Below are 15,433 nucleotides of genomic sequence, written 5' to 3' on the forward strand. Positions count from 1 at the left end.
GTGGCTCACGTTTCTCTTTAAAGGTCTTATCTTAATATTGTGTAGTTAAGTTAGAAGAAGCAAGAAATATGTGGAACATGCCATATCACATTTCTTTATGTTAGTGGATCAAACGTGGTGCATAATCATTATTCAAAGTTCATTTTTATGAAGATGTTGGTCTGGCAGATGCTGCAGTGTGATCCCTCTCCTGCGGCCTTGCTGCAGGATGAATCATTGAAGAGGCCTGCAGGGACGCCCATGCTCCCTTTTCTGTCTTATGTTACCGTGTTTACCCTCTATTTATGCAACAGCAGCCAGGTGTGAGCGACCATTCAAAAAAAATGCAATGCAGCAACACTGGATTGATTTCAGAGTTGTTTCATTATTTTGATGTTTAATGGAAATTATTGATCTTACAGCAGGCATGAGAGGGTTAATGATAGCTGTGTCTCGATGCACGTGTTAAAATGGGAAAGAGCTGAATGACGCACCCCCACACTGGTTATTAAATCACAGGTTATAATTATAACAACTAGAGCAGCCAGGAGAAAATCTCAGATCACTGAACATCACACACATACAGATGGTGTGAATGTAAGCCAGAAGCCTGTTCACAATGAATGACTGGCAGGCAGTTGCATCTGTGTTTTGGAGGCTGAATTCTCAGTAAGATGACTCATCCTGTCCTCAGGCCCCTCCCAGGAGAATCACATGAATGCTGAAGTGGCAGACTGCACAGCTCAGTTGTGTCCTCTGCCATCTGCTGGCCACGAAACACAACAACCTGAGAAATATTTTGAAATTTAAGAGCATTTTTAATTCTCCTTATGAGCAGTAGAATGGACCAACCATATGCTCATTTTAAGGTCTGAGAGGTGATATTTTTATTTGTCAAGAGTAAAGTCAATAACCTTCTCTTAAGGTGTTAGGAAGAGAATTTATCTCATTGTTAACAGACCCAGCTGTTACTGCAGCAAGCTGAGCATCCAGAAGTACACCTTGTTCTGCACCCAGCGGCAGACTGGGAAACACATCATTCTGGAGACAGAGATTTTGTGGTTATATAGCCTATAGTAGCAATGAATTGATAAATGTGGTGTTGACAAGATAATATAACATTTCACAACACAAACACTTAACATTTTAATGAATCCTTTATCATAAAACTAATTCAGAAAACATTTACTGCAGGATCCTTTGCACCTGGATTGCCCCCCAGGGACAAATAGCGTTTTTTAAATTGAATTTATATTGAATTAAAAAACATAATAGAGTTATAAGCATTCAGATTGTTAGGTGTTTGTTAAGGTGTGCATATCCCTGTTGAGTTTAGCAATCCGATGAAGCTGGTCTCTGGCTTTTTCATTCTGTGTAAGTGTTCCAAATGAATTAAGATTTGATTTCCTTTTGTGTTTATTCTCTCTTATCATGATATATATAAAGCCATGAACTCATTTCAAAAAATGTTTCCTTTGTCAGATAATGGCTCAGTGTTTACGCTTATTGTACAAAAAGTGCATCGACCTTTCCTTAAACCACAGCACTAGCTTGTACTGTACTTTTAGCAAATAAACATGTCTATATTTGGGAGCTTTAATGTTGCATGTTTTTGCATCTTAAGGATATTTTTATATTCTTAAAGATATACACGTCAAATTGAAAACAATAACCAATGGGTTATTGATCTGCATCATAGAGTTAACCTTCAGGACAGGGGTTTTAAAAAATGTACAACTCATTTGTAATTGGACTTCTTTTTAGTTACCCTGCTTCTGTTTTTCAGGAGGGTTTTTGTTGCGTTTAGTGTAGGGATTATCCAAAACAATTGCAAAGATAATGTTGCTCTAATGCAAGGGTAAAATCTTAAAGGATTTAGTTATTCATTAACATTTATAAAACCATTAGCTTCAACCATTCATTCATTCAGAGGGAATAAGTGGTGCACTATACAACCATGTGTCTTCAAACATAAACTTAGTTTACTTTGTTATATATAAACAGAGAATATTTGGAAAGTTTCTCATGGGAAGCACCCACATACACTCTGCTGATCATCCCTCAATTGCATGTTCATAAATGTAGCACCATTTAAAAGAGAAATAAACTTTCCAACCAAAATTTTTTTTTATCACCATGAAGTACAAATGCCCTTACTTTTAGTGTGTTGATTTGTATAAAACTGTTTGATAAAAGTACCAATCATTGTTTTCTCTTGACCTGTTCTGTAAATAAAAAAATATTACAAATATAGTTGATATTATGAAGTCAACTTTGTACACACTCTAAGTATGAGGAGTATAGTTTACTAGTAGATTCAGTTATTTAGTGTGAGGAAAAGTCTGGCTCTTTGTTTTAGTATTGGGTGTTTGACAACAACAAACATATTAAAATATTAAAATATATAAAGGTTCTGTTTATGTCATTTACAGGTTCAAAAGTGCATGTTGTCTTTGATCCTGTCACACACAAAAAGAATAATCAGTTATATGTTAACTGATTATGTATGTTTGTTTTACAGGTTCAAAACAGGTGAGGGTTGATCTTTGCCAGTCTGGGTTCTGAATCCAGTTGTGCACTTAAAAAAAAAAATCAGGTCTTTATGGACAAAATGATTACACTGTTTGGGTTTGTCTGTGAAAAAAATCAAACCAAAGATAAATGAGTTCACTTAGTCAACCCCAAAAAATGTTCAGACTGGCAGTTCAACCTGCACATTATTTCCTAATTGTACTTTACATTACTCTTTATGTTCTACACACCCGTCGCTATGGGCGGGCAGTAGGGGGCTGGGCCCGCCCGCACTTTAGGAACTTCTACAGTCATGTGTGAAAACTCATTTTCCATGCTCCAAAGCGTCTTCTCAGAGTAACGACGCAGTATGCTGCTCGGAAGCAAGGCCCAGCTGATTCAGTTTTCTTTCAAAAAGAACCTTAAACAAGTTTAAGTCCAGATGGAAGGATGAGAAGGTTCTCTGACGCTGCACCCAGCTGTACTGACAGGAGGACTGGCGAGAGGACAGCGCTGCACTGCTGCCACTATACCGGGTCATATTGCTGTTGGTTATGTTTAATGTGATGTTTGCGTGCTGCGCAAATACAGTATAGGATTATTAAAATATGCGTACTGGCTGATAATAATTGTGCCCCCCCCCCCATGCATTTCATATGCTCCCCCAAGACTAAGGTCTGGCAACGGGTCTGATGTTCTTCATATACCTCCTATCATTTCTTTATTTGTAATTGTTTTACCTTTTCTGTTTTTTGTATTGCCTACTTCACTTCAAAGCTTCTCCTCTGGGATCAATAAAGCTAATATCTGTAGCCCTTATAGTTATTGACATAAATGAAAGACAAGCTGAATCTCTATCCAATCCTGCCCTCTACAGGACTGAAGGTATAAAAACCAGAACCAACAATTAGTGTATCCTGTAATCATGTGATGAGACACGATGGGTGTCATGGAAAGAAAACACAACATTGTATTCTGTTTCAAAGATTTATTCAAACGAAAAAAAATACAAGTCACACAAACATATAGTTGTGTGTGCGTGTGTGTGGAGAATAATTAAATTCATACTTACCAATACATCGACATGTGCAGCAAGTTGCACTTCTGTGTCCTTGTAGGCTGAGGCTCACAGAGCTTGCTCAGATCGGCTACAGCAGGATCCGTGTCTGTAACGAGTTTCCTTTCATTCTTGTAGTACAATCAGGTGCGACCTGAAATACTAAATATGTGATTACAAGCAGATCAAACATTTCCAAAAAAAATATAAACTTTCAAAAGTTGAAGAAAACTGAACATGTATCTTCCTGTAGTCACCACAATACATGTGTAAGAATTGGTTAACAACTCCTGATTACAGAAATTCAAAATAAAGCAACGCAATGCTTCCAAAGTTCAATCTGCTAAACTTTGAAAGCTGGATTTTGAGACTGGATGTTTTTGGTTTTTTTTATGGATCATTGTTGCTGGAGGTCCTGTGTCTAACAGGAAACCACATCTTATTTAACTCATCATACTGGTATTTAACATATTTCATTTTTGAGCTGGACGTACAGCTTAAATAGAGAATAGAGTGTTTAACGGCTTTACTTACAAACAGGATAAAAACAAAGTCTGAGGTGAAATTAATGGAGGTTTGAAGTGTTGCTGAACTAAGAGCAGTGAAGTGGAAGCTGGAAAAATCTTTAACAGCTTATAGGTAAATTCTAAACTTTCAATTTCTATGGTTCATTCTGTGCATCAATGAGTTACTCAAGTAATTTATATTGACCGAGTTATCTTGCAAACCAGTTTCATTAAAAGCTGTCTGCACGTGATAAAAATAATGGGACATTCAAAAAAGCAATTTTATATTTTTTTGTTAAACTTAATTGCACTCTATTCTTATTGTTTAACTTCATTTTAGTCTATTCTAGTTTTTTTGGTTTGACTACTTTAACTCGTTTGAGTTCTATTTCAAACATTTCTATTTGTCATTGTGGTTTTCAGATTAGTAGAAGTTACTTTTTAGGGGGATTCTAAAAAAAGAGAGAAGTGTCGTAACATGTCATAACTGGAACCTTTTTTGTAGAAAGACTCGGTTTGCTTCAGTTTTTGTTTTTAGTCATTAAGAGTTAGTTCACCGGCTTTTCTTTGGTGTTTGCAGTCAAACATTTCAATACGTACCCATATCAGCAGCTCAGGCAATCTTACACTTCATCTGTGGACCAGCAGCCAAACCAGCTCGGGTGAGACTCAAACCTGTCAAAGCTCACGGCTCCAGGAAAGCATGAATCCCAGCCCCGGCATTGTGTGGAGGCTCGGGGCTCAAGGCACGCTGTTTAGATCCCATTAGTCTGGAGCAGCACGGGCAGGAGATCTTGCAGCAGATTCTGACTTAAAGATAGCCAGACACCATCACTTCTCTTTCATAGGGTGTTTGTCACAGATTGTTACAGGTATTTGAATCATACCAACATTTCAGCTAAAGACTAGGAAGGAATTTATCCTCTGCGGGTTTCTTTTAAAATCTGTCTCCCTGTGTCCACCTCTCCACGGGCATAAGGTGAGACACACAGCAGTTATCTTCTTCAAAACTCCAATGAAAGAACAAAAAGCAAATACACAAATAAACACGGCTCCATCTCCAGCTGCTGCTGCTGCGGACGCTGAAACGACATCGTTTTGTCTGTGTGCTGCAGGAGCCCGATGGCTAAGATGAGCGCTGCTGTGGCTCCGCTGAGACACTGACAGATGGAGAAGAACCCGAACATTTTGGCTGAACATGTCGAGTGACAAACCAGGCAGGTGATGAGCTGGCGCTCAGCCACGCCTCTGAAAACACAGGTCAGAGGAGACTGAGGAAAAGCCACATATCTGATGAGACAGTGATTCTAGGTTCGTCTTCAGACGGGCTGAGAAAATGATTAAAGTGCGGCTGCATTTCTATGTGTCACATGAAAGCTCTTCACGAAGAGGTCATTAAAACAAATGATCAACAAAATGAAATCGAGGCCGATCTGCCTCCATTATCACACCTCCTCTCCACTGGGACGACTCCTGCTGTCAAAGTGATAAAGCCTTTACAGTTTGATAGACAATTCCAAGAACAGAAAGGTCACAAAAGTTGTCTTCCAAGGCACTTGTGTTTCCCACGAAAGAGTAAATTTATTGAGACAAAATCAAGTGCACTTTGCACTTTGTGTTTTTTTTTTTTCTGACAGGTTCTACTTCTTAGGCCCTCGAGCACTGATGTTCTCCATTTGTCTCTCCAGACATCCCGAGTATACAGCACAAATCTGCTGGGGGGGGGGGGGGGGGGTTTCCCCACTTGAAACACAAAACTCAAATCATGAAAAAAAATCATCATTAATAGTCCGCTCAGAGGAAGGCGTGTAAGGCCACTGGAGGTCTCTGATGATTCAGAGGTTTTCAATCACATCAGTCCAAGTGATAGCATAGCAACATTTTCACCTTACAGACTCCTGATCCCTTATCAGAAATGTACATGACATACATAACGCTCGGAATTGATACACTCCCTCTTCTTTTCTCATTAATAGTTCATGCTTTGTTGGGGTACTTATATTATTTAGTGGATTATAGTATTAGAAACGTAAAGAATTTTATCAGACTATTACTTTGCAACCAAATGGAAAACTTATCAATAACAGTACAAAATAACAGAGGTGGACACAACAGCAACCCTGTCTCGCAGATCGCATTCAGAGGTCATAAAAGGCAGCAGCTGTGTTCAGCTTTGTTAGCATATCCTTGAGATCATCAATTGTCAATGTTGAGTCTGTCAAACTTCAAGCAAACCTGCAAGAATTAATCATCACGTCTAAAATGTGAAGATGTTTATATTCCAAAGCTCTTGTAATTGATTAATGAAGAATAGAGCCAGTGGCTCTCTGAATGATTCACATCATCACGAGTTCTTTATGGCACCTTTGAGCGACCTGCAGTTCAATAAAACACTCTTCTCTCACCAACTTCAATGACATATTTGCTGCACGGTCTGTGTATTGAACTGCATTACAATGACGAGGAGCTTGCTGCTTGAGTCCACCTCTACAGACGAGCCAGTTATGAACCTGCTGATGTGGATATTTATGGTTTTGATTATACTAGAGCACTGAAGGCTCTCGTGTGCATTTGAACAAATACAAGGGAAAAAAGTGCTTAAGCCAGATATTAGAAGAACTTATATAGCTACTTTTTCCTTCTTTTTTTTTCACCAGTTGACACATCAGCTGATCAAAACTGACAAAAATCGAAAAGAGCTGTTCTAAAACAACTTTGATTCAGGAAGTATTTAGAATTTGAACTTTGTCAGCGAAAAAGTAACACAGATGCACATCTGGAATCTGATGTGTGTTGGACAGGCACCAGAGAGAAAACTGAAAAAAATTCCTGAATCCTGATATAGATGTTATCTACATGAAATTGACTTCATTCTTTCATGGGCAGGCCATACAAAAAATTCAGTGCTGCAAACCTGCTGATGCTGAGAATGGATAAAGATACTGGGTTTTGGATCTTAAATTCTCTTTTCGTTTTTAGCAGATATTATAAAGAAAAACAAACAAGAAAAGGAAACTGGAAGAACTGATTCACAGGACTGCTCTGAGTTACTTTTGGGATGATGTAAATTTATCTGATACGTAAGTCGCAGGAGGCAGCATGGCACGTAAAAATAATTAACTCCAACAATTTATCAAATGTATTCAATTCAATTAGACTTTGAGTTTTATAACCCTTCAACAGTCAGAGATACAAGCTACCATGCAGACCCTGTCATCTGGTTTTACAACTCACAGTTTAACAGTTCATCAATGAAAAAAACAAACATTTTCTTGGCTCTTTTTCTCTCATGACGCTCCTCTGATAATGACCATCAACATGTAGTCGTCCTCTGATGGGGCATATCCTTTAGCAGAGGCATCCAAGAACTGCTGTGAGAACTCACATGGTGGAAACACGTGAAGGACTCCTCCGTGGTCCTTGTCACGGCTGCCTCCCACAGGGAGGCTGATGATCCCTGCCGCTTCCTTCTGCTTCAGATAGGACACCAGGTTCTTTAGAGGCCTCTCTGTTGAGCTGCTGGAGTCCTGGAGCCCTCCTTCATCAGATTTCCCAGGCAGAGCCAGGAGGACGGAGTATCCACTGGAGCCAGCTGCCTTGATGCGACGAGACACCTCATCGAGCTTGGGCTTGTCCAAGCGCAGACGCTGGCTGATCTTTAGCTGCGAATCTTTCCCCTTCTTGGAGCCCTCCCCCAGCAGGCTGGTCGCCACCGACAAGTCCCCCTCCAACAGGTGCAGTGAAGTGGGAAAGCTGCTGTTCTTTAGCAGAAGGACACCCTGCCACACTTCACTCAGCTTTTGGTCTCCGGCTGCTGCCTTTGACTTTTGGCCAGACTTGGAGCAAGAGGAGGAGGAAGGACGTCCTTCGCGGTTATCCTTTTTTGCTGGGCTCTTTGAGGACTCACCGACTTTGCGTTTTTGCTCCTTCTCAGAGAAGGAGGCGAGCTCTGCTGGGCTAAGTGTTCTTCTTTTCCTTTCTCCAAAGCCAGGGTCCTGGCGCTCTCTGTTGGGGGTGGCTCTGCCAGAGCGAGGTAAACGCTCAGGATCACTGTAGCGTCCCCCATCTCTGCTGCTCCCTCCAGGGCTGCGCTCTAGTGAGCTGCCATGACGACGGAGACCAAAGTCACTGATGTCAGGTAAATGATCTGGCCGAAAACCATCGTCCAAATGTTTTCTTTTTCGACTTAGATCTCTGCTTTGCAACTCGCGTTCTTGTTCTATTGACCAGGTCTCACGGGGACGCCTCTCCAGCCGGTCTAAAGGATCAAAGCCAGAGCCTCGCATCCTGTCATGGACACCGAGGCCAGACCACTCAGCGCCAGAGTACAAGTCCCTGTCTCTGAAGCGAGCAGAAGGGGACCTCTCTCTCCCTCTCACAGAGTCAGTAAGACGGTGAGCGAAGGGTTCAGGAACTATGTCAAAGCGAGGCAGGGGGAGAGGGAGCTGCAAGTATTGCTGCTGCTGGTAGCGTTGCTCTGTGTCCGCAAAGTCCACCCTGAGTCTCCTGTCAGGTCCTCCAAGAGGGAAGCCCCTCATGTGAGTACATGCAGCCTGAGCAGCATCCAAACTTTCATACTGAATGTAAGCCCACACCTCCCCTTTCCTGTAGTCTATATTCCTGATGGTCCCAAAGCGGTCAAACTCCTTAGCCAGTGCAGCTAGCGGAACCCAGGGTCCAAGACCGCCCACCCACAGCCTGGTCGTGGGTGTAGGTTTCCCATAGCCTATTTTGATTGGGTTGTGGCCCACCACTTTCCCTGCCATGGCGACTTTTGCACGATGAGCCATGTCAAGATTCTCAAACTTGATAAATCCGTAGGTGTTGCTCTGGCCTCTCCCCGCCCTCTTTATGTCCACCTCTGTTATCACTCCAAACCGGTCAAAAGCCCGCCTCAGGTCACTCTCTGTCACACTGACGTCCAGACTGCCCAGAAACAAAGTCCTGTTTGCCCGTTGGTCGTCCTCAGGATTCACCAGGTCCTCCTCACGGTAGACAGCACATTCAGGGGTGAACGGGGGTCTATTCCTCGCATCGTACATTGGGAAATCTCGGTCTCTTTCCAGGTCTCGGATGTGAGGAGGTGGAGGAGGGGGGGGATGAGGATGGGGGAGACGACCCATAGCCAGCTGCTGTAACCGGTAGTCTCTGTACCCCAGACCAGTGGGGGACAGCTGTCTCTGGGAATGAAGATGCCGCTGTCCTGAGGGGAAACCGTCTTTAGAAACAGGGGAGCGACTTCTGCGCCTGTTCATGTAAACTGTCTCGATTTTCAGAGGCCGGTCGTAAAGCACCAGCCTGCCGCGGGCGTGTTTAGCCGCCCGGGCGTCCTCCGGCCTCCGGAAGTTCACAAACGCCACCTTCTCGTCGTTTTCTCGACCTATCCTCACACTCACGTCCCCGAACCTCTGAAACTCGTCAAACAGCCCGTCCTCTATCTCCTCGTCGTTCAGCTTGGAGCCCAGCTCACTTATTTTCAGGGTTTTGTACTCACTCTCGGGGTTTGACGGAGGCCGGGGGTCGCCGCGTGAGCCGGACCTGGACGTTTCCTTGGAGACGTCAGCGCCGCCGTACGGCTTGCTCGGCGGGACAACTCCGTAGTCGTAACCGCTGGCCCGACTGGATGAATTATGTCCATCTAAGTCCCTTGTGTCTCTTTTCTCGTTGTGTAAACTCCTCCTGGATGATGCGGCGCTTTGAGCTGAGCCGTTTCCGTTGTTACTTCCTACCACCGGCACAGCTCCGGTCTTCTTGCTGATCGGGTGGCTTCCTCCTCGGTCTCTGCTAACATCTACATCCCGGGGGCGTTTCTTCACCGGTGACCGCTCTTTTCCCTTCATTTCCAGCGGCCTGTACTCTAAAGATAACAAACTATGAACATATACTTTATACTACTTAAATTCACCTAAACTACTTTCACTTCTGCGCGGTTTGCTCCACTCTCTGACGCGAGCTACATGGCCGCCATGTTGGAAAAAAAATTGCAGCGCTGTTCGGGAAGTCCCGCCTTTCCGCCTGGAGGAGAAAATGATTGGCTGTGTTGGTGTCACTCATGTGAACAGGAAGGCTGCGCGCCTATTATAATAAAGGGTGCGGCTCTGCTTTATGGGGGTCAAAGTACAGTTCTCACATCAAAAGTTAACTTGAAATAGTCAGAAAAAGATTATGATTGCCACAGTCTGTATTCGTTTCAAATAGGTTAACTTGAACCATGGATAAATTAAAATGTAATCAACATATTGCAGGCCTCCTATGTGTGAGACATTTTATGACTACATGCAGGAAGAAATTCATATCTACAAAAAGTAGCCCAATAAAGTTTTTGTGCAAGAAGGCTATCATGTCCTTGAAGTAGGACTTTGACATTGTGTTTAGTAAGTTGGAAAAAGCAAAGTTGAGGGCGGGGTGTGGACCTTCTTATCTGTTTGCATATGTGCACCAGAAGTGCACATCATGAACTGATAAGCTGTGTATTATACAAGTGTGTAGTTCTCCATACAATGTAGCTTGATGATATAATATAAAGTGCTGTGGAAATTGAGGTAGATTCATTGATAAAGACTTTATTTACTTTAGTTTTTAGTTAGTTTTCTTGAACATGTGAAGGTGAAATCTAATCCACTATTTAGGTATTGGAAATACTTTCATATTTAAGTTAAGGAGTTCGGCCTACAAAAAAATTGAGAAAATGTGGGAAAATGTTTTATTTGATATATGTTCTACTCGTGAATATTGGGTTGGGAAAATGTATAGGCTACGTTGTGATGGCTGTTCTAACCTAAGATGTGTTTTTACAACAACAACAACAACAACAACAACACAAATGCAACATAAGATTGTTATTTGTCAAAGTGTTCAGCCATTCTTCTTTTAAGTCTCTTGGACAAAAATGTTGTTACCACTAGGTGGCAGAGGGGCTCTTCATACTTCCTCATCAAATGCCCTTAACACAGAAACAGGAAGTGTAGACAAACAAAAACAATTATCTTATAACGTTTGACTGTAAGAAACGTGCTATACAAGTCTAAGTCTATTTACAAAGTCCATAATCAAAGTGACAAAATGGTGAGGCATGTATGTAGGGCGCTCCCACGCTTAGGATTAGTCTGCCCAGCAGCAGGGAGAGAGGTGGTCATAGAGTTATTCAACTGGGACAGTTAAAGCTCGGAAACTTCTAGCTCTAATTTATTTCATGAAGTCACACTGGTCATGCATACAGATTTTTTTCAGTTTCTTTATCTAAGCATGTTTTCTGATAAAGTTTACTTGCTATCATTTTATCATATTATCTTTGATTTCAGTCAATTTAATCTGCTTTCCTTTTTTTCTCTTGGAGCCCTGCCGTATTATCTGTTGTATTAACCTTGTTGTACCAACAATTTAAAAAAATGCAGCATGCTCTGCTGTAAGCGTATTTTAAAAGGATTATTCAGTCCAAAAACATTGGGATGAGAGCTTTGCCCTCAACCCTGCAAGCTGGACTGGCCCCTCTTTGAGAGACCATCTGTTGAAGTACCTCTAAAGATCATCACATGACATCGCACAGGTCCAGCAAGGCAATCTGTCACCCAGTTTTGAAATGGGCTTAAAGTGTGCAAAGACAGAATGAGGGGGAAACATTTTTCATGTTTCAAATCTCATTTCAATATCCAGGTCAGTTGTTTAAACCTCCTTTAATGCAGCAAACAAAGAATTCATCTGTTTGTAAAATGTGTTGAAGTCTCTCAAGTAAAATTGCAACACAATTATTAAAGAGCATCTAATATGCTGTAACTGATAGTGACATTGTCTGTTAATAACCATCAAAAACAGAATGACATGGAGGTTTTTATTAACGAGCCATCAAAGGGGAAAATCTGTTCACGATTAGTGAGAGGGAAAAAAGCATGATGTGTTTCTATTTCTGTGTTTCCCCAAGGTGAACAGCATGGCCTGACACACTGCACTCAGGCTTTAATGTCAGACAGATGCTTAGTAACAGATCTGTGTGTACATCTGTTATCAGGCATCAAAAATATAACCAATCCTTCACCTGTCTAACCTGAGCCAGTGTGCTATCTGTGATTACTTTCCCATCACACACTATCAAACTGAGAGCCTCCTAAACAGTTTCTCAGAACTCGACAGCATCTTAGCACAATTTAAACGCACACGTTCATTTTGTAACTGTTACTGTGTATCCAAATGTAACGATACCATTCTGCATACAACAGTTTTGTTCACATCTGAGTAGAGAAACGTGAAATCTTGGAGTTTGTGATGCAGAGCACTGCAGTGTGACTGTCAGAGCCCAGAATGACCCACTTTCTCCAACATCTGAGCACCTGCACCACACCAACACCTCCCTGAGCACTGATGCATTCTGGGAAAGCAGAAGGTGATACACCACTGTAAGGATAAATTCACAAATGAACCAGAAAGGCAAGACTGTTGGACTTTTTTTTGAACTATTAGGACATAAGATACGAAATGTAAAGATGCTCAATTTCCAGCATTTGTTCATTTCTTATTCTGAAAGATGAACAATGTGAAAACTTCAAATAAGTAAGGATTTGTTTCACAGGCTATTCTTCTAGTCATTTCTAGCAAATCAGAGTGTCCAACGTTCCTTCCCTTTAGCCATCATGCCGAAAAGACTCAGAATTGGGGGTGCCGATAAACAAGAACATATTAGCATCTCTTTCAGCCAAGCAATGATCCAAGATAGCAATGTCAGACATGGGTGAAAAAGAAAGAAGAAAATAACTGCTTTGCCTTATCAATTCACATCTGTCCAACACATTGTAAATGTTACTTTTTTTTTCAAATGCTTAAAACAAGAGTAATGGACTAGATATATGATACCACTGAGCTAAGTGCAGGCTGGAGCTTTTTTAGGAGCAGAGTGACCCAGACAGCGCAAAACTCATGAGGAGAAACAGAGGGAAGGGAGGGTTGGGGAAACGGGACAGGGAGGGAGGAATATAAATGAGACTGGAGTGAAGGAAAAGTACTGGGCGGATGTGGTGGTAAAAATGCAGAATGCATGAGCGCACGTGAGTGAAAGTGGGTGTGGGGTGGGCACAAAAAAGCTGGTGCTGCAAAGCAGACGAGGAGACAATGTGAAGTCAGAGGCGAATGAAGGTGAGAAGCAAAGAGGAGTAGAAATGTGCAAGGATGCTGACGTCAGATACCCACTGATTATGTTAGAAGTAAAGATTTCAGAGAGAAAATCCTCCATAGTATAAGAAGGGTGCAACGCAGCGGCTTTGTGACAGGAAGCAAATGGCAGGATGCTGATGAACAAAAAGTGAAGAGATCAAGAGAAAAAGTGAAAAAAGACTGTTGTAACAGCTGGCCTGGGAAGCTTTACCAAAGAGTGACGTTAATAGTCTGAAAATAAACTCTGGCCATAAAAATATCAATCATACTTTGCTGCATCAGTTTGTTCATGTGTCTAAACTTTGATTCTTACAGAAGAGCTTGCTATTTGATTTTGTAAAGATATTCATGGTTTCCAGGGGATGAATCCAGTTTACTTTTAAGATCCCCAACCTGTCATATGCAACCATGACACTGACATTTGGGGTTTCGTCTCAATAAGTATTTGATCTGTTTGTATTAACTGTAGAAGAAAATCTGTTTTCCTCAGGATACTATACAATAACACTGGTGCACCTGACTGTTTAATATGCACAATCATATGACCCAAAATGTTGTGACTTTGTGATCAGTACCTAGCAGTTTCCAAAAGGTGCAAATTAGCAAATGTTAGCATGTTGTCACATGCCATTAAGACAGTATATTAGCTTGAGTAGTAGTATCAAAGAGCCCTGACTCCTGACAAGAAAAGTAAGGTCACATCTAGTGCTGGATCAACAGGACAAATCTCTAAGATTTTACAAAACCCCATACGCTATAGATCTTTAGTGTAAAAGTGCAGATGAAAATAACTTACATGTGTTCAACAAATGTAGGTCTGATTAAAAAGACACTTCAGGGTTAGTGGAGGCAGAACAAAGCTGCAGCTCCATCCCAGATGGGACTGTTCGGTCATTTGCTAACCAGAGAGGGCAGCAGTGCTGCTGTGCCAACAGTCCCACAGGTCTGTGAGGCTGCTGATGCAGGCTTAATAAGCCCACAAAATGATGTGCATGTATTACTAGTGACAACCAGCTGTCCACGTAGCAGACGCCCTGCAGCAACTGAGGCTTCCTTGGTCGAAAGCACTTCAGTAACCCCGCTAGTAATTGTGAAAACTGCTTCTTTAGTCATTTTTTTCATGATTATATTGCATGTGTAAAGTTATCAGAATTTGGTATGGTTTCAGTTCCCATTCTGTCACCTCAGACATGTTTTCCATTTTCTTTTAAAGTTTTTTTGTCAGATTTTTTTCTCTCATGAGAAAAGGTGACAAAAGGTGTCTGACGCTAAAGTGGGGTGAAAAAACAGCCTCAACTTTACTACACTGTACGCTACTCAAAAATATAAAGGTTAAAAGATAGGTTGGAATCAGAAAAGATAGTGTAGGGAGGAGATACCAGAATGGTTAATAGTTAAGTGACTTGTGATTTTGATAAAACAAGGATTCATTTTCATCAGTTCCAGCGGAGAAATTCTTACAGTTTAAGCAAACCAACAAAACATAAAACTCCACAAGTCACACACGTATGTTAGGGATGGATTAAAATGCATTTGTTGATCTCTAACTACATAAAATGTGTTTATTGAGGAGGGAATGCAGTAAGGAGGGAACAGAGATGAGACAAAATGTGTCATATGATCCCGAGGTTGCCACAGCAACAGCTCCCAGGAGTCAGCTCCTAGAAGGTGCGTCAAAATCGTCACCAATGAGCGAAGGCCGGCTGCAGTAATAGAAAACAAAATAGAACGACCCCTGAGAGCGACTCAGGTGCTTCACTTTAGTGTTTGTTTAACTTAAGACAAATATAAACAAACACATTTGGCAAAGCATCACATACAGAGCATGAACTGTGATTGCAGTAAAGATGATAGTTTGAATTTCCATACTTAGAAAGGAAATAAACCTAAACAGTTGAACTCAGTGAGGGATTCTAGGGGTGAAGTGGTAAGGACTGCTGGCTCACAAAGAGTTTGTCCAGGGTTCAATTTCTTGATCTGGCTTTTCCATGTGACGTTGGAATGTTCAGCCTTCCTGTTTCCGGACTCTGGACCATGCTTTTGAATAACCATAATGAACTGGAATATAAATAAAACTAAATGGGCAAGCAATGCAAGACAGTTATGTGGTGGTAAGAACTGCCAGCAGAGGTGTAGAATCCAGTGTAACAAAAGAGTAGGGGAAGAGCAGGTACAGGGCAAGAAGCCTCTCCAACCAGAGAGGGCTTGTTTTTAGCATTTTGGGCTATCCATTGCTATG

General features: G+C 41.7%; 1 protein-coding gene across 1 annotated transcript; it reads right to left on the reverse strand.

The window, feature by feature from the left end:
* Nucleotides 1-3,924: 3,924 nt before the first annotated feature.
* On the reverse strand, nt 3,925-10,090 carry LOC306822994 (RNA-binding protein 15-like). The gene has a single exon (XM_079342334.1). The coding sequence runs from the start codon at nt 9,891-9,893 to the stop codon at nt 7,341-7,343; it is 2,553 nt and encodes an 850-aa protein (XP_079198460.1). The 5' UTR covers nt 9,894-10,090; the 3' UTR covers nt 3,925-7,340.
* Between the last annotated feature and the right edge of the window lie 5,343 nt (nt 10,091-15,433).

Source organism: Symphodus melops, assembly GCF_947650265.1.
Source record: "Symphodus melops genome assembly, chromosome: 4".
NCBI classification, from domain to species: Eukaryota; Metazoa; Chordata; class Actinopteri; order Labriformes; family Labridae; genus Symphodus; species Symphodus melops.

Excerpts from the sequence above, each read along its gene's own strand:
- LOC306822994 (XM_079342334.1), bottom strand. The coding sequence starts at position 9,893 with ATGAAGGGAAAAGAGCGGTCACCGGTGAAGAAACGCCCCCGGGATGTA.